The 18,780-nt window shown below is 39.7% G+C and overlaps 3 protein-coding genes across 9 annotated transcripts; 2 read left to right on the forward strand and 1 right to left on the reverse strand.

Annotated features, from left to right (window-relative positions):
* Positions 1–1,433: 1,433 nt before the first annotated feature.
* Positions 1,434–18,110, reverse strand: trpl (transient receptor potential-like). 6 transcript variants are annotated; one of them, XM_002049262.4, is made up of 14 exons: positions 17,810–18,110; positions 15,051–15,180; positions 14,510–14,652; positions 11,887–12,124; positions 5,455–5,597; positions 5,031–5,403; positions 4,617–4,851; positions 4,244–4,517; positions 3,775–4,167; positions 3,508–3,703; positions 3,276–3,440; positions 2,677–2,896; positions 2,273–2,612; positions 1,434–2,203 (listed from the first exon to the last, which is right to left on the reverse strand). In XM_002049262.4, exons 2-14 carry the CDS (start codon positions 15,078–15,080, stop codon positions 1,579–1,581), a joined length of 3,375 nt encoding a protein of 1,124 aa, XP_002049298.1. In that variant the 5' UTR covers positions 15,081–15,180; positions 17,810–18,110; the 3' UTR covers positions 1,434–1,578. The 6 variants fall into 6 exon arrangements, with proteins under 6 accessions (XP_002049298.1, XP_070065833.1, XP_015029718.1 ...); XM_070209732.1 differs by having other exon boundaries at positions 15,051–15,206; XM_015174232.3 differs by having other exon boundaries at positions 15,051–15,226.
* On the forward strand, positions 5,883–11,252 carry LOC138911327 (uncharacterized). 2 transcript variants are annotated; one of them, XM_070209733.1, is made up of 2 exons: positions 5,883–7,391; positions 7,469–11,252. In XM_070209733.1, exons 1-2 carry the CDS (start codon positions 6,139–6,141, stop codon positions 7,572–7,574), a joined length of 1,359 nt encoding a protein of 452 aa, XP_070065834.1. In that variant the 5' UTR covers positions 5,883–6,138; the 3' UTR covers positions 7,575–11,252. The 2 variants fall into 2 exon arrangements, with proteins under 2 accessions (XP_070065834.1, XP_070065835.1); XM_070209734.1 differs by having other exon boundaries at positions 5,884–7,413.
* On the forward strand, positions 12,619–13,493 carry LOC6625930 (uncharacterized). The gene is made up of 2 exons (XM_002049263.3): positions 12,619–12,819; positions 12,894–13,493. The coding sequence occupies exons 1-2, from the start codon at positions 12,765–12,767 to the stop codon at positions 13,184–13,186; spliced, it is 348 nt and encodes a 115-aa protein (XP_002049299.1). The 5' UTR covers positions 12,619–12,764; the 3' UTR covers positions 13,187–13,493.
* Positions 18,111–18,780: the final 670 nt, after the last annotated feature.

The raw sequence follows: 18,780 nt of genomic DNA on the forward strand, positions 1-18,780 counted from the left end.
CACACTCGGCCATTCAACACAAACTCTGCGGTAGCTACTTGGACCGTTCATCATGTTTGCCGTGGCTTTGAGCGCATACAAAGTATGTTTAGAGTAGCGCATAAATTTCAAAAGTGCCACGCGTCATCAAAATCAAATGCCAGGCGCAGAGAAAAATAAATAAAAATAATATATAAAAAAAAGATAGGGAATGCCCCTACTCTGCACATTGCCAACCGAAGCCAAAATGTTAGCGTTGTGTTTGCAACTTGTCAGCGACGCTGGCGACAAAGGCAACAAGATGTATCGCAAAATCAATTGATATGACATCAAATTGAATTTGTAATTTTGCTCCCCAGCTTCTTTTTTTGTGCATCCTCTTCTTCATGTTCCTTTTTCAATAGCCTCCGGCTTGTCGCAACGCTTAGCTCTCTGTTCAACTTGTTTATGTTGTTTGTGTCTTTATTGCTTTTAATGCTTCCAGCTTAAGAATTTACGCACGTCTTGCCCTTCCAGCCGGGCAGACGCATAAAAATCAGCCATCCAGAAGAAGAATCGCCCCTCGACATGCGTTTGCGTGTCTATTGCCGCCGGTCCAGGCTATACGATTATATGTAAATGGCTATATTGGTGGCCTTATTAGCCGGGGGAAGTACTTGTCAGCGGGGCATATAAATTTTCTTAAGTAGCTTGTATTTGATAAAAGTCGCGCTCGTGCTTTGCCATATGTCTTTGCCAGGGATATTCTGATTTGCCTTGTGTTCTAAATAACACAAAAATATACTCATATCGATGACCCAGCTCCAATACATGACATAACAAGCTCCAGTACTCAAACGTTTTTTATTTCGAACCAACAACTGTGTTTTAAACTTTAAAGAATATCTATTATAGATTCAGGCTAAGGTTCAGTTATTTTATGAACTGGTTTGGCTTTAGATTCGGTTTATACTATATACAAATAAATATAAATATTGAAAAGCTGTGGCTTATATTGGAAGTACCTAAATTAATTATTTATTTTTTTAATTTCTGTCATGTTTAAGGGTCTAAGTATAAAATAAGCAATAAATACCTGTATTTAAGTTAACAACTATAATTCTAATCAAAACAGCAAGTGTAATATGAATGACTTGCAAAAATAAAAAAAAGGTTGGTTCGGGCTTGAGCCAGGGTCTCGCCTTGGACTCGGCTCGTAAGCCTGACTTTCTACATGTACTAATGTAGATTTAATATAGTTTGTTTATTTAATGTTTGTTATTATTTGCCTAACTTCAGCTAGCAAATCTTTAAGCTCTCAATTAGTAAGAGTATATTGTTGTTCCTCTTTCCCCCCTAAAAGTCGATTCTCAATTCTCAATTTGCGTTGCGCTCATTTGTGCATGGGAATTACGTGTGAATAAATAAGCTGAAGTTTGTAATGAATGCCAATCGAATGTAAAAAGACGCTTGACTTCAAATTTGTTTATGCATATAATTTTATTTTATTGCTATATAGTATTATTTTTTGGATGGCATGGAGAGTATACGCTTTAAGTGCTATTAAAGCCAAAGCGTGCTTTTGAGGGTTTATCACAAGAGGCCACGCGAGCGACGCATTCAATAATTTGGCCGCTTGGGACTCATGCTCTGTATGGAGCTAATGTCGGATGTGTTATCCTTATCGAATGCAGTGCCACTTGGGCTACGCTCATCCAAATCCACGACATGCATATCGAAATTTATTGGATTGCTCGGCGGCACGCAATGCGAAGCGACGTGGCCTCTGCCACGTCCAGCTAGGTTGAGTTCCACGGAGAAGGGCGTCGTCGTGGTCTTCGCCCTGTTGCTACTGGCTGTTGTTGTGGTTTTGGTTGCTGGCGTGGGCGCAACCGGCGCCGTCTTTTTGACCACGGGCGCAGCGGCCGTAGCCAGCTTGCTGGGGCAGAGCGGTAGCTCGCGTGTGCGGCTGCTGCTGCGACTATGCGGCGCCAATTTCCGATTCAGCTGCAGCTCCGGCGCCGTATTGGATCTGGACCACTCGTTGTTGGCAGCCAGCGCACGTGCGTGCACAGTTCGGACCGGTGGCCGCCAGCAGGGCTTGGCACGTTGTCGCTCAGAGAGATTGATCTCCTCGCTGATCTGATTGAGCAGCTCCAGCAATGTGCTGGTCTTCTCGTCCTCAAACTCGATGCGTATGGGCGATTCGCGACCGGAGGTGCAGCCAGGATTGAGCAGAATGAGCCTGTAAATGATTGGGTTACAATCTCTTAGTTAGTTCTTATTTTTTTTTTATTTTCTTAACTTCACCCACTTCTTGGCCTCCTCAATGGCCTTGCCCAGGTTGTGCAGATTCTTGCGCTGGTACTTGGTGCTGCGACCAATCTGCGAGTTTTGTAGCGTGCCCTGCAGCACCACGTTCCACTTGTGTGTGCTCGACTGCAGCAGTACGGTGCGTGCGACGCGCTGGAAACGTTCCCGTGCCGTCTCCTTGGCTGGCTTGGAGGGTACCGTTTCGACTTTGACCTCTCGCATTTCGCCCTCGCCGTTCACATTACTGAGCAAATCCGAATCGCTGCTCGTTTGCACGGGCGCCACATGGAAGCCCTTCATTAGGCGCCGCTCCCAGACTTTCATGCGACGAGGTCGCGGATCTGTTGCGCAAAATATATGTGATAAGCATGTGTGTGTGTGTCTGTTAAGGTCATTTAAGCCTACGCTTCTCCTTCTTGTTGGCCGACGACACATCCATTCCACTGTTCTCGAATATCTCCAACATTTCATAGCGCATGGTGCTTATCTCGCTCTTGACCTCATTGATGTCATCCTCTGTGACCGGATTGTTCTCAAATTTGCGATGCATGGCCGAAACATAACGCCAGACCAGGGACCGCATGATATTATCATATTTGTTATACTGCTCCTGTTCTTGACGTTTCTGTGGGCAAAAGTGATGCGTCTTAATGTGATACTAAGGCCCTAACTATCAATTTTGTGGGTTTGGTGAGGTCAGTCAATCGGACAGTTAATCAATGAGTTAGTCACCGTACTTGGTATGCTATCAAGAGCCTTTATGTGTGAATAGTTGTTAAGTAGAGGCTCTAAAGCCGAAACTGTCATTTTCCACACATTTTTTACTCGGTGTGGATTTTATAGGATGAGTTCAGTCAATCAGCCAGTTAATCAATCACGATGTTGAGCGACTTAATGTGTAACTACCTGTTATTAGGCGCTGCTAGTTTTCACAAATTTTTCACTCGTGGTCGTGGATTTTACAGAAATGCTGAATTCAGTCAATCAATCATTGAGTCACTCACCTTGGAACGCTGTCGATCTATGGTCTTGCTGGACTTTCTAAACACCCTAATGAGCCATTTAACCGAGGGCAGCACATTAAAAGGCGGCGGCAGCGTGGCGCTGTCCTCAAAATAGCTCATCCAGAGTTTGGTGCGTGCAAACTTCCATTCAGTGTCCGAGTGCTCCTGCAAATCATGCAATCAAAGTCATTAAAGGAACGAGGGGCTGATGGGTTGAGGCTTGGCTACTCACATCAATCATGGCATAGGAATTGGACATCATGGCTATAAGTAGATTCAGCAAAACAATCACATTGATGACGCTGTAGGAGCCAAACATGAGGAGGCCCCAGAAACGAGTGTACGACTTGATGCCGGTCAGCTCAAAGTCATCGAGGCCCACCATGCCAAAGCTGGCCCAGAACAGCGACTGCGATGACTCAAAGAGGCTGCAAAGTACAACGAGTTAGGGATTAGTACATAGTACATGCTTTCTAATTAACTGAATGACTGGACTGACTTGCCAAAGCGTCGCCATTTCATGCAGGAGTCGCCATGTGAGGCCCAGTCCGCCTCACCGCCGGGCAGCACATAGCACTTGCTCTTCTCGAGCGCAGCAAAGTACCAGAGCAGCTGATTTAGTCCACAGGCAAAGGCGAACAACACCAGGGTGTAGATGAAGAAGAATTTCACAATATCGATGACCATGCGACCCAGCGAGATTTGCAGCGGACCCAAATGCGGATTGATGCTGAACAAATGCACCAGCTTCAGCGCCGAGAAGACATTCGCAGCCGCAAATAGACCCTCGGCAATCAGCTGCGGGTCAAAGTCGTGCCACTTCTCGCGTGGTATATAGGCCATCTGTGGATCGCTTGCGATTTCCGTTGCCTGCTGTATGTAGGCAAAGGCGCTGCAGAGTGGGCGAGTTAGTGGTATGGTGAGGTGAGGTGAGGTGTGTGGGTGCTGCAGCTTGAGCCTGAACTTACCGCAGACACATGACGCTCACGTAGAGGCTGTTGCGCAGAAAATCAATAAAGTTCCACATGTTACGCAAATAGTTTTTCATGCCCACGGCAAATATCTCCTGCACCTCCTCCCACATGAACCCAATCACGTAGAGCACCACCAGTAACTCCAGTTTGCTGGGCGCCTGTCCACGTTGCCGCTGCTCCTGCTCGGCCAGCTCGGCCTTCATGCGTGCCGTGCCAAATAGCCGCACGAAATCATCGTCCGCTCGCTGCGAGACCAGTATGAGGATAACTGCAGGGTAAACAGACAGAATATGAGTAGAGGCAGGTCCTGTTATTATAGCTTAAACTGTTTACTTCGACCACAACTCTTAGCCGGACTTGTACTCACACAAAAAGAACACATACGACGAGGCATGCACGAGGAATTTCATAAACGGTTTTCGCATCAATTGACCCGTTCGACAGTTGGGCGCGAACATATATATGAAGCAGTAGAGGGGAAACAGTATAGCCACCTGAGCTATGCAGATGAACTTGTCTACGATGCTTTTGCGCCTGAAGCCAGGCAGTCCGTCATACCAAATCGATGACAGCAATTGTTGTATATTCGAATGGGCCACGAACTGCAAACAAATAGTCCAAACAGATCAAAAATACATGTATTGAATGGCAGTGCATTTGTGAGAGGCAAAAGTTGCTTTAAGTTGCAAAAATGTCTGTGCGAAACAAAATTATTATTGAGATATAGAAGTATCTGTGAGATACAAAGTTACAGAGATGTCTATGAGTTACAAATGCCCACCTTTTTCTGCTTATAGGATATGGCCTGTACAAGCCGCGTCAGGCTCATGCGATCGCCCGGCTCATAGCTAGATATAGTCGGATCGTAGTTCAATATTATAGCCAGCTCATTGGAGGAGCGCGTCTGATCCAATAGGCTGCAAGCAAACTTCTGGCACTGACGCCTCAGCTCCATATACTCCGACTTGCACTCCTGCTCGGTAAGGGCCAGATTGCGCAGCTCCCAGGACAGTTGAAAGGCGGTCAGTATGGGATCGCTGGAGGTCAGGCAAATGAGCGAAGGACTGCACAGCGCCCGATAGATATTCACACGCGAAAGCGAGTGCCGCAGCGAGTCCGCGCCCATGAGACGCACACACTCGTCACAGCCGCAGCTAAAAGATGCCAAATTAATGGAAGTCTCGCAATAGAAGCCAACCGCTTACCGTATATCATGTGGCACAGGCACCGCAGCGCCCCGATCCAAGAGTATGCGCAATATTTCAAAGTTATTCTTGTGCGCCGCCAGCATCAGCGGCGTTATATCGGGCGCAAACATGGCCGTATTGATATCCACCTTCTGCCAGCTCTGTAAGGAAGCATTCAGTTAAGGTTAAGGTGCTCCGGTTGCGAGCAACTCTTAAGACTCTCCACTCTATAGATGATATTTCGGCCTCATTAAACGTTTTATTGCATATGCGTTACAATTGTAATTTTCACACTTCAATTGCGCCCAATGGCTGCTTAATGAAGCGTGCTCGTGTGTGCATAAATATGTGGCAGAAGCCGGCGTGGACGTCACCAGCACTCATACAACTTTATTTGCAACAGGAAAAGAATACGGACTGTGCAGTGTAATAGGATAAGAGCATCATTGGTAACCCTAGCCAGGGTATTATAGTGTCACTATCTATGTTAATTATAACAGTACGATAAGTAAATATCGATAAAGAAAAGCGGCTGCAGAGAAGAAGTGGAAGGCAGTCTCTCTACAGTACTAGCAGTAAGAAGACGTGTTGTTAAAAATAAAAAGGCAACCCGAACATAAGTTAAATCAACGAAGAAAATCATACTATTACAATATCAGAAGTGGGATTGACTCAGAAAAAAAAAAAAAAAAACACAACAAAATGGAAAATATAAATATAAATGACGTGTCAATAGCGACATTGAAAAGTTGGTTGGCATTACTAAATTTGCCAACAGAGGGTACCAAAACTGAGCTGATGGCGAGATTAAATAAGGTACCAGTGGATATCCGAGACGATGCTGCAAAGGAACTTGAAGTTCAACGTAACAAGGAACAGACAATTGAGGCTCAAAATGAGTTGCAAAACATAATGCAACAACAGCGTGACGAAATAGCAAATGGCGCCGAGATGCTGAAATTGATGCGTCTCGAAATTGAAGCGTCTCGAAAATTCCTAGAAGAATTTCAAGTAACGGTGAACCGCAACTCGCACATCGGCGGGAGCGACGGGGGAGAGCAAGAAAGTGAAGTCGGCGATTTATTGCAGCTAGAGGATGGTCACACTGAAGAAAGACCACGGTCGACGGATGGCAACGCTGGTGCAGCTGATTACACTGGAACGGATGGCAACGCTGGTGCAGCTGATCACGCTGGTGCAGTGGGCAACGCTGGGGCAGCTGGAAGGATCGACGAAAGTGGCAACGCTGTCGGAGGCAACTTAAATAATTGCATCCAAACTGGAGCGATGATGTTAGCCAAGGAAATTTTATTAGAATTTACTGGAGAAAGTGAGGTGCGTAAATGGGTAATGCAATTCTTCAATGTGGCCAAGATCTACAGACTAAATGATAGGCAACAGCACTTGCTTTGTATAAGCAAATTGAAAGGCGGTGCTTTGAAGTGGTTGCATGCAGACCCTATGCGCATCATTGCTCCGATTGACGAGATGCTAAATCAATTGGTTTTGGCCTTCGGGGGAGGATTTTCGAAGTCGGAACTACGACAGAAGTTCGAGGATCGGGTTTGGAAACCAGATGAGGTGTTCGCCACATATTTTAGCGAAAAAAGCATATTGGCACAGGACATCAACATTGATGTAGAGGAGTTAATGGAGGGTATTATTCGAGGCATACCTTGCGAAAACTTGCGCACTCAAGCTAGTATGCATTGCTTTACCAATCCGGCTCAAATTTTACGTGCGTTTGCAGCTATAAAGTTGCCAATTAAACGGGTACGAAACCATGTAGTGAAACAAACTGCACAGGAAGCACAGGCGGACAAACAACAACGTTGCTACAATTGCAATGTTAAGGGCCATTGGGCCAAAGATTGTTTAAAGCCCAAACGGGAGGCAGGATCTTGCTATGCGTGCGGCTCAAAGGATCATTTAATAGCAGGATGTCCAAATAAAAAGTATGATATGGAAAACAAATATGTAAGATACTTAAGAATTCATTTTAGTAACTCATTTAACAAATCAATAATTGCAGAATGCCTTATAGACTCTGGCAGCCCTATTTCATTTTTAAAGGAAAAGTTTGTGCCATTAAAAGTAAAGCGTATGCCAGATGCAAATTCGTATGTAGGTTTAAATGAAAGTAAATTGAAAAATTTTGGAAAAATTTTATGTTTTATGAAGAAAAAGTTAATAAATGTTTATTTTAATGTTATAATTGTGGCAAATGAGTCTATGAGGTATGACGCTGTGCTTGGTAGAGATTTTATGGATTCTTTTGGTTTAAATATTGATTTAAGAACATTAAAAATTGTGAACGGGCATAAAGTTGATCACCAGAATAATGGTAAAAATGATATCATAGCTACAAGCTACAAAGAAAAACAAAAAAAAGTGGACGATGAAGATATCAAACACGAGCAAAATGAAACTATATTGTTAAATGATAAAATCGTTAATAAGGAAATAGTCAGTAATGAAACTGGTAGTGATGAATTAGTTAGTGAGAAAATTGTTAGTCCGGAAACGCTTGGTGATAAAGTTGGTAGTGATGAGATAGTTAGAAATAAAATAATTAGTGGTGAAATAGTTAGAAATGAAGTGATTGGGATCGAAACTGTTAGTGATGAGATAGTTAGTTATGGAGAGCTTAAGCTCGAACCTGATAGTGAAGAAGTTGTTAGTGATGAAATTATCTATAATCAAACCGGGATTGAAAAAGTGATTATAGAAGATATAGGAAACAGTGCAGTTAAAATTAATAATCATGTTAATGAAGCGCCAGTGAATAGCGAAATCATGGGAGTGTTAGAAGAGAATTTTGAGAAGGATATCTTAACAATAAGTTGGGAAGATTCTAACAAAAGAGAAAATATATATATTTTAAGTGAAGATATTGATTACAGCACAAAGTGTGAATTTGAAAATTTATTTGAAAATACTTATGTAAAAGCGAAAAGGCCAAATCAGCCAAAATTAAGACATGAGTTAAGCATAAGATTAGAAAACGACAAAGTATTTAATTGTACACCTAGGCGGTTATCTTATATGGAAAAAGAAAAGTTGCAAGAATTATTAGACGACTATTTAAAAGATGGAATCATTAGGCCAAGTTGTTCAGAGTATGCATCACCTATAGTACTAGTGAAGAAAAAAACTGGAGACATGAGGTTATGTATTGATTTTAGAAGACTGAACAAAATTATATGTAGAGACAACTACCCGCTACCATTGATCGACGATTTATTAGACAGACTATGCGGAAAAACAGTATTTTCAAAGTTGGATCTAAAAAACGGGTATTTTCATGTTTTTGTTAATGAGCAATCTATTAAATACACTTCATTTGTTACCCCTTTAGGACAATATGAATTTCTTAGGATGCCCATGGGTTTAAAAACTGCGCCACATGTATTTCAAAGATTTGTTAATAACATATTTTGTGATATGATAAAAGATAATAAGGTAATTGTTTACATGGATGATATTATGATAGCAAGTACAAACATAAAGGAACACATGGAGACCTTAAAGGAAGTGTTTATAAGACTGGTGCAAAACAAATTAGAGTTGAAATTAGATAAGTGTGAATTTTTTAAAAGCAGCGTTAAATATTTAGGATTTGTGGTGGATAGTAAAGGCGTTAGGGCTGATGAAAAAGAGTTAGAAGCGGTTAAATCCTTTCCAATACCAAACAAAATTCAGGGAGTACAAAGTTTCCTAGGGTTATGCTCCTACTTCAGGAGGTTCATTTTAAACTTTTCTATATTAGCTAAACCCTTATATGATTTATTGAAAAAAGATAAGAAATTCAAGTTTGGAGAAGAGGAGTTTAAGTGTTTTAATATGTTAAAAGATAAATTGTTAGAGGCGCCAGTACTATCAATATATAATTACAAAGAAGAAATAGAACTACATTGTGATGCCAGCGCAGTGGGATTTGGGGCTGTTTTATTTCAAAAAAAAGAAGATAGGAAATTACACCCGATTTTTTATTTTTCTAAAAGGACAACCGAAGTAGAGTCTAAATATCATAGTTTTGAGTTAGAAACGCTAGCCATCATTTACGCATTACGCAGATTTCGTATATATCTGCAGGGAAAACGATTTAAAATAATGACAGATTGCAACTCTTTAACTTTAACGCTTAACAAAATAGATTTAAATCCGAGAATTGCTAGATGGGCGTTAGAACTACAAAATTACGATTTTGAGTTAGTGCATAGATCGGGCAAGCAAATGCAACATGTGGATGCGTTAAGCAGATGTTATGAGGACATTTTAGTTATTGAATCCAATAGTTTTGAGGACAATTTAGTTATTTGCCAAAGCAAAGATGACAAACTGGTAGATATTAGAAAGATGTTAGAAAAAGAAGAGCACAAGCTATTCGAAATGAGAAATGGGGTCATTTACAGAAAAACAAATGATGGCAGATTAGTTTTTTATGTACCAAAGGATATGGAAGAACATGTACTTTACAAATATCATGATGAGTTGGGACATGCTGGGAGAGATAAGATGATCGATGCCATTGGAAAGAGTTACTGGTTCCCATATATTAAGGAAAAAGCAATAAAGCATATAGGGAATTGTTTAAAATGCATTGCCTTCGCCCCCAAGACGGGTAAGAGTGAAGGACTATTACATAGCATACCGAAAGGAAACAAACCGTGGGAGATGATCCATATAGACCATTATGGACCAATTAATGCAGGAAGGGCTAATAAATATATATTGGCGGTGGTTGACGGATTTTCAAAATTTGTTAGACTATATACAGCAAAGACAACAAGTACGAAAGAAGCGATTAAGGCATTAAAAGATTATTTCAGAGCGTATAGTAGACCTAAGTTCATTGTATCGGACAGAGGGAGTTGTTTTACTGCAAAAGAGTTTGATGAATTTTTAAAAAATGAGGGAGTAACGCATATTAAAATAGCAACGGGTTGTCCGCAAGCAAATGGTCAGGTGGAAAGGTTGAATAGAGACTTGGGTCCGATGATGGCAAAAATGGCGGAGCCAGAAAATGGTTTACATTGGGATGTTATTATAGAAAATGTTGAATATGCAATAAACAACACACAACACAAAAGCATAAAGAAATTTCCAAGCGAAATGTTATTCGGATTACAACAGAAAGGAAAAGTTGTTGATGAATTAAAAGAAAAATTAGAAGAGTTTACACAGGTGAACACGTGTGATAAAAGAAATTTAGAAAATATAAGAAAGAGTGGAGAAATATATCAAAAAGAAGCTCAAATCAGAAATGAAGAGCGGATTAATAAAAAGAAGAAAGTATCAGTAGAATATAAAATAGGTGACTATGTCATGGTAAAAAATTTTGATAGCACACCAGGAGTTTCAAAAAAGTTAATACCAAGATATAAAGGGCCTTATAGTATAGAAAAGATTTTAAAAAATGATAGATACTTGTTAAAGGATGTAGAAGGCTTTCAATTATCTCGCAACCCGTACGTTGGTATCTGGAATAGCCAAAACTTTAAGCATTGGATGCGAAAATAGGCAATAAGCATTAGTTATAAAGATAGATACACATATAAAAGACAGAGATCGGGAGCTCTCTTTGTCAGGATGGCCGAGTTGTAATAGGATAAGAGCATCATTGGTAACCCTAGCCAGGGTATTATAGTGTCACTATCTATGTTAATTATAACAGTACGATAAGTAAATATCGATAAAGAAAAGCGGCTGCAGAGAAGAAGTGGAAGGCAGTCTCTCTACAGTACTAGCAGTAAGAAGACGTGTTGTTAAAAATAAAAAGGCAACCCGAACATAAGTTAAATCAACGAAGAAAATCATACTATTACAGCAGATCCGAAAATTAAATACTCTTGCTAATATATAATCAAGTAGATATATATTGGTGGATGGGGCTTACTTGAACATCCTTCTTAACCTGATCGCAATATACTGGGAAAAAAGATCTTCAGTATAAACCTTAAATTTCCGTAATACTTTTGTGATAATACTTCGGTGATCCTGTCGATCGACAGTCCCACCTCCGAGTGGGACCAATATAAAAGAACTATTTAATATATAGTCTATGAATAATATTTATAATATCGTTTAGGCAATTGTTCCAGAGCAGAACACAGCATTTATCATGAAAAATGTATAACAACCAAGGCAAGTGTATAATATGATGAGCACAAACACAGACATGGATAATCATACAGTATGTGACATTAAGGAGCAGTTGGAGGCGGAAGCGTTGTCCGCTTATCGCACACTCCCAATCACTTCAGCGTCTGTCATGTACGTGCCTAACGAGTCCACATAAAACTGATTAAAATCGTGTTAGCTTCAGTTTGTGAAGCAGCTAAAAGCTGTGCCACTCGATGTGTGCCACAAATTAGCTGAGTGCATCACTGGGTCGTGAGGGGAAGACGGGGAGTAGTTGGTAGGCGGGCAGATAGGTGTATTACTTACATAGAGCTCGCCCTCCTTGAAAATGAGCTCCTCGTGCTCGAGCAGCAGCTCAACGGCCTCAACGAACTCCGCATTGATGGCATGCAGCAGGGCATCCTTTGTCTCCACGCCCATGATAACAAGCAGCTCGACCATCTCCAGATTCTCGTTGTCTATGGCCAGCGTTAAGGCGCGTCTACCCAATGGGTCCATGCAGTTGATATTGATATGCTGGTGCCGCAGTGCTTTTTGCAGTATCCTAAAATGTGGCACAAGTGGGTGTGGCAAGTAATTAAAATCAATTGGCTTAACAGAAAGAAAAAAAGGAAATTATTAAAAATGTGGCCGGAAAAGAAAACTTTTACTTTTCTTGCGCGGCCAACGAATCAAAAGTTTTTAATTATATGCACTGCCAGCAAAAAGTTTGCCAATCAAGCGAGTAACATAAAAGGCACTCGATATTTTTTGGATATTACGTATTTGTTTTATAAAAGGCAACTAGTTATGATTGAAAATTGAGCAAATTTGATATAAACAAATATTGAAAAAATTTTTCAAATCAAAGCATAAATTTCATGAGCAGCGCCAAAGGTGGTGTCTAGTGTTGGGCTCAGTTGAAATTGTTGTGGTATTTGGTGGTTCGTTTTGCAACACTTTTCGATTAACTGGACACTCAACGTAGTTACCTTTGACTTGCAGCTGTCAAATATTCTAGTTTAGCTACGTTGCGGCAATCCCTAGAAAATTCATTTTACAATTGTTCGTCAACATAAATTGTTGTAAAAAATTCTAACAAAACGAGATATATATTGAATAAAACGCCGAATAAACTAACCGTTTGGCAATTAAATTATTTGTAAACCCATTCCAAATCAATAACAACAAAAAAATAAATAAATATGGACGCTACGAAGGATCAAGGCTTGGTCATCAAAATGGCACAAAAGAACAAGGGTGAGTGGATCCGACCGACCTACGTACCACTGCGACTGGAAAATAAATAAAGGGTGTGTCCATCCATCAATTAGAAACGCAAACCGTTAAGATAGGTGGTGGCAATTGGTTTGCAGTGCCCCCAAATGGTGCTGGGCGTGATTTTAACCAAATGCCGGCATTCAGCCGCATCTCCTGGCAGTTCTACAAGGATCGCGAGGAGGAGCTTTATCGGCGCGCCTGCCACCTAAAGGGCATACGTGTGCAGCGCGAGGAGGAAGACGACTCAATTGGATCCGAGGAGGAGCCATCAAAGGCACACTATCGTTACACATTAGACGAAATGAAAAGTTACAATCCCTATCGTTTTATCAATCTAAAAATGTAAAAAATCACAGCCACAACAACAGCTACAACTACAACAACAACAACAACAACGACAAAAAGAAACCAAACCAATAATTAGGCAACAGCAAAAAGCACACGATATCAGACGACCAACCACAGTGTACACAGCACACAACAAGTTGAGAGTCTGTTGCCCCCCTAATGACTCAATGTTTTTACACAATTACGATTTAATATTAATTAGAGTATATCCAGATGTCTACAGGAAAGCAGACCTGATAGATGCTTGTACTATTTCATGTTCAAAACAATTGATGATTGTTCATAAATGGTTTTTTACCAGCCAAGTTTTACTGTGTGTTTTACCTCTTGGCAATCGATGCGGTATTAGTTGTGCTTGCTTGTGAAAGGACACTTTTCAGAAGAGCTAATAATGACTTGAATATAAGTAACTAGTCTAATATTTATAATTTAATTTATTATTTATAGTAATCAGGTGCTGCCAAAATTTCCTTGAGGGGAGTGTTAAATAATTGTTGGGAGTCCAAGCTGTTAATGCCTTCACGACAATGGATATGGCATATCTGCCGGAAACAAGACTTAATTTATACGAACATTGTCGATTCACTTTTTAAAAAATAGCAGTGCAATTGAAAACTTAAAAATTAGATTTTTATTAAGTAGTCTTCAGATTTTTAATTTACTAAATTTGTATTCGAATCGATGCTATAAAGTATACACATATATTTCTCAATTTCGAACTACTTTAGGCATGTTATGCAAGCTTAAAGATTTTTCTAAGCATTTTTAAACACTTTGAAACCAATTGAATCATTTTAATTTAATTGTATATTTCATTTTATATATTTTTATTACACTTTAGGCACAAAATGCTTTAATTTGTTGTTTGCTCATTAAATTAAATTAATTGTTGATTTATTAAAATGCGCTTTTAAATGACATGGAAATGGCTAAACGCGACTCGTTTCCGCATATTGCTTATTAAGTGGCACATAAGATATTCCCCAAGGCAAATAAGGCAGGCAGCTATGCAAATAATTGAAAACACCCAAAAACACACATTGGCAGCCAGACAAACACACACACACACACACACACACACAGACATGTACACAAGCTATAACCAGGACTCGTGCTGATAGGATTTATGCGTTTCCTACACATATCGCGCTGAGGGATACGAGTACGGATACAGATACGGCCCATCGACACCTGCGTGTCCCCTGACGCAACATTTAGAGAAAAAAATACGTATTAAAAAAAGAGGCGCAAATTTGGCAGCACTGAGAGCAAAAAAAAAAAGCGAAGAGAAAAACACGCAACGTCATGGCTTGGCACTTACCTGCGCACATTCGGTATATCGCCACGCTCGACGGCCAGCAAAAATTTCTTCTCCTCGAGCAGCAAAGGTTGCGGTAATCCCAGCGGCACACAACAGCCGCCCACAGTTTTAGGGGCGACACCAGAGGCGCCACCGGGCGGCAGCTGAACCACGGGGAAAAAAAAGAGTCAGTATGTAAAAATAAATGCAGGTGTAAATAAATAAAATAAAATAAAATAAAATGCAGAAGAAAGAAAAAAAGAGCAGAAAATAAACATAAACATATAAGGAAATTAAGTGCAAAGTGTCGGATGGTTGGTTGGCTGGCTGAGCGGTTGCTTTATTTGCACCACTTAAATGGCATGGAAATGAAATGTGCCTTTTGGAGCGTTTAAGCCAAGTGCCGGCAGCAGCAGCAGCACCAGCAGCCGCAACGACAGCCGCAGCAGTAGCTAATACACGTGCAACGCGGCGTATGCGTAACTTACAAATGGGTGCGAAAATGAGCTGGCAGCTACTTGTTACGCGTATCTTAAAGATACGCAGCAGTTTAAATACTTACGCCCATCGGTTGCTTCTTCTTGCGACCCATGTTTAATGGTGTTATTTAGGTATAGGAGTGTGTGTGTGGGTGTGTTATAAGTAATTCACTTAACAAAAACGACTTGTAATTTATTTGTGTCTGTTTTGTTCTAAAAGTTCCAAAGCTCGCTTAACACTGCAGTTCATTTATGGCAACTTCTTTTTGCAGCTGCTTGTCAACGCATGGGCTTAAGCCAAATTCACAGACACACACACACACACACACACACAGGTTTGCACACTCTATGACACACACAACCAAAAGCCAAACCAAAAACTGGCAAACACTAAGCCCCTGTGCATGCAACTTTGAAGTAAAGTTATTCTCGCTTTTTTTGATCACTGTTGTTTCCAGTTGTATATGTCACACACATACGCACACACATGTGCCAGCGTACGTGTGTGTGTGTATGTATGTGTGCAGTTGGTTTTTGTCTTGGTTTATGGTTTTTGGTCAGCGTCTGCTGCAAGTTGTCGCTTAAGCTGTTTATAATTTTAATTTATTTTTATTTTATTCGGTTTTTTGCTCGGCTCTCTGCTAAGCTCTTTTCAAGTGTCCGACTATTTTATGCATTTAATTTTGAGCAATTTTGAACTGCAATTAAATTAAAGCAAATATTTTAGGTTGGTATTCGTTTGTGTTAGCTATATTTATTATTTTCATTTATTTAGCTTCCCAAAGCTGTGCTTAAAATATTCAAAAACTCTTCAGACTTAAATATCACATTTTTGAGTCATGTGCTCATTTTAGATTCCTTTTGAGATGTATTATATCTACATTTCTTGAATTGCAGTATTTTATTTTATCCAATTTGTATTTTGTTTATATCTCTCAATTATATATATATATATTATTTTGTTGCTGCTCTTATATTATGTTCATTTAATTCTACTTTATTTTAAAATTGTATTTTACCAGAAACATTTGCTTATTTGTGTATGGAGCAGAAAATAGGAACTGAAAAGTCGCAAACTTTTCAAAACACATATATTTTTCCTTAAGTTTTCCCAATTACAATTTCCCCTTTCGCGCTTTGCTCATTTGCTGTTGTATTTGATTTGATTTTGTATTTGATTTGCCAGCTGTAATTGTTGCTTTTGTTTATAACAGACTTTGTTTACATGTAGCACGCGGCCACCGAGTGTTTTATTTCACAAATAACTCAATTATTTTTCTCAATATTATTTACAATTTTGAGCACTTAGTTCGAATCGCAGATTCGGAAAATAATAATGTTTTTCGCCAAACACTTAAAATGTTGTTTTTATGCAATTGTTGTCCAATTAATGCTTAAGTATTATTTCTTTTCATTTTTTGCCGAGCTTTTCACAGTGTATATAAAATTTGCCTTCATTGGCTGCAGTTCAAAGTATTTCCCACTTGCGTAAAAAAATGGCCAGGCAATGCAAATTTTTTATGGCCGGCCTTAAAAAACGGCACATCCGCTGAAGCCGGGCAGCAGCTATGCGAAAAGCATTGTGAATAGCCAGACAAAAAGCAACAATTGCATTGTTTAATTAAGTTAATAGAATTATAAGTGCGACTCGCGCGTTTGTCATTTAACATGTATGCAGATAGCCTTTGTTTTTTATTAGTATTCTTTGTTTTTTGCTGACAAGGAAACGCATAAAACCGCCGCAATAAATTCGTTTTTATCTGCAAAGACAGCTGATATAAGCTGGAATATACATATATATATATATAGGGTGTCCTCTTTCGGTAAGGGATTAATATTTTATGATTGCCCATCAACGAGTTGGCTTGTTACGCACTTAGGGTTTTATTTCATATGCGAATAAATGATCCGATATCCCAGCCAAAAAAAAATTGACTAAGTTTTGAAATCAATCATTTGCCATTTTAATCTTTTCCACTGTGGAATAAGTTGTATTAGTATTTATTCATAAAACTTTTATTTAAGGTGCGCCTTTAATAACATTAAAAATTCAAACTAAACTATATTAAAGCAAAAAAAAAAATTCTTTTGAGATAAAATTATGCTGAATGGTTGCTGAAATCATCTTTTTTAGAATTAGAAACCAGGCTAAATGCTTTTTTTCTTGTCGAGTCAGCTGCGTTCATAGATTTCAATAATTGGTAAAGGGAGCTATGTTGGCTAAGCCTCGTCTTACAGGTTTTAATAGTGTAGGTTTGTGCAGGGGCATTCAACAAGTTTATTACACATGTCTAATATTATTTTCATCAATACAAATTCTATCAAGGGTCAAGTCGAAGCTAGTCTACAACATCGGGAACTGGGCTCTAAAAAAGGGTTATAAACAGAAATCACACCTTAATTTATTTTAATTTGTATGCTATATGCTAAATATTAACTAGCAAAAAAAAAAAAAACAAAAGTTTTTCTTCTACATTTTGGTCACCTGTTTTAGAAATATTTTCATCTTTATGCTTGGAGTTTTGTCTACTTAAACCTTAACACTTTTCTTGCACATCGCAGGCTTAGTTAGTATTCAATTCAAATGTGCGGCACAATTGCTGTCACAAGTAGCACACGCACAGACACGTATTCAAATACACACACGTACGCACATACACACATACACACACACACACACACACACACACACACACACACACACACACACGCGTAGACACACAATGACCGGCAGCAGCTTTGTTCGGCAACTCTTTCAATTCGCTCTCTCACTGCCTCGCTCTTTGCTTGGCACTGTTGGCTACATAATTCACTTGGTCGCTGGGACACTTAAGCCACTTACTTCTTGCATTCTGGCGCATAAAAACGTGTGCAATTGTTCAGCTTGGCCGCACAATGGACGTCGAAATTTCATGTGGCTTAGAGGTAAAAAATATTGTGGCTTAACTTTTGTATTGCATACGTTAAGGCGCGCGGCAATTTTTTGTATTATTTATACTGTATGTGTAGTACTTCTATATTTATTTTAATTCAATTTTTTTTTCTTCTTTCCGTTTTGTACAGCCAAAAACACGCGGTGCGTTCCGCTCGCCACACTTTGCAACAATGTCCGGGCCGCGCGGCTTTTGCGAAATTTGAACAGCGTTTTGTGTTAGCCGCTTGGCCGTTGCACAGAAATTTATACCAATTCCCGAGGGCCAGAGCGGCGTTCTCGCTAATTTAATTAGACTAAAACGTTAAATATTTGTTTTCGTTTTGTCGGCGTGGCAAATACATGTATGCGATACAATACGATACGATACAAGGGCCATAGAACTGCCTCGGACCAGTCCGTGTACTTGAACTCGACATTCTGGCTGTTGTTGTTCTTGTTATTGTTGTTGTTGTTGTTGATCACCTGTCGCGTCGTCGCTCAAGGGTCGGCGGTAATCAACAAGTTCTGACCGTGTTCTTGTTGCCGCCTCTGGCGCTCTAAGGCGATTAGACCAAAACACCTACAAAGTAGGCAACAATTCAATTACAACTAATTTGCTGTGATTTCATTTCGTATTGTTGTTTTTGCTGCTATTTTCTTACACTTATTTCTGTTGCCAAATGCAGCGTATTTAATTTGATTTTCAAATATCTTAGATGTAAAGCTCTTCTATGAGAACTAAGGCGTTAGAGAGAAAGCTGGCATATTTTGGCAATACATAATCAGGTATTAATGTTGTTCTTGACTTATGGGAGTTATTATTAATTAAAGCTTACAAAACTTGTTTTGAGCTGCTTTTGATGAAATCTGTATGGAAATGAGCTTCACATTGATGTTCA

Source organism: Drosophila virilis, chromosome 5 (genome assembly GCF_030788295.1).
Source record: "Drosophila virilis strain 15010-1051.87 chromosome 5, Dvir_AGI_RSII-ME, whole genome shotgun sequence".
NCBI lineage: Eukaryota > Metazoa > Arthropoda > Insecta > Diptera > Drosophilidae > Drosophila > Drosophila virilis.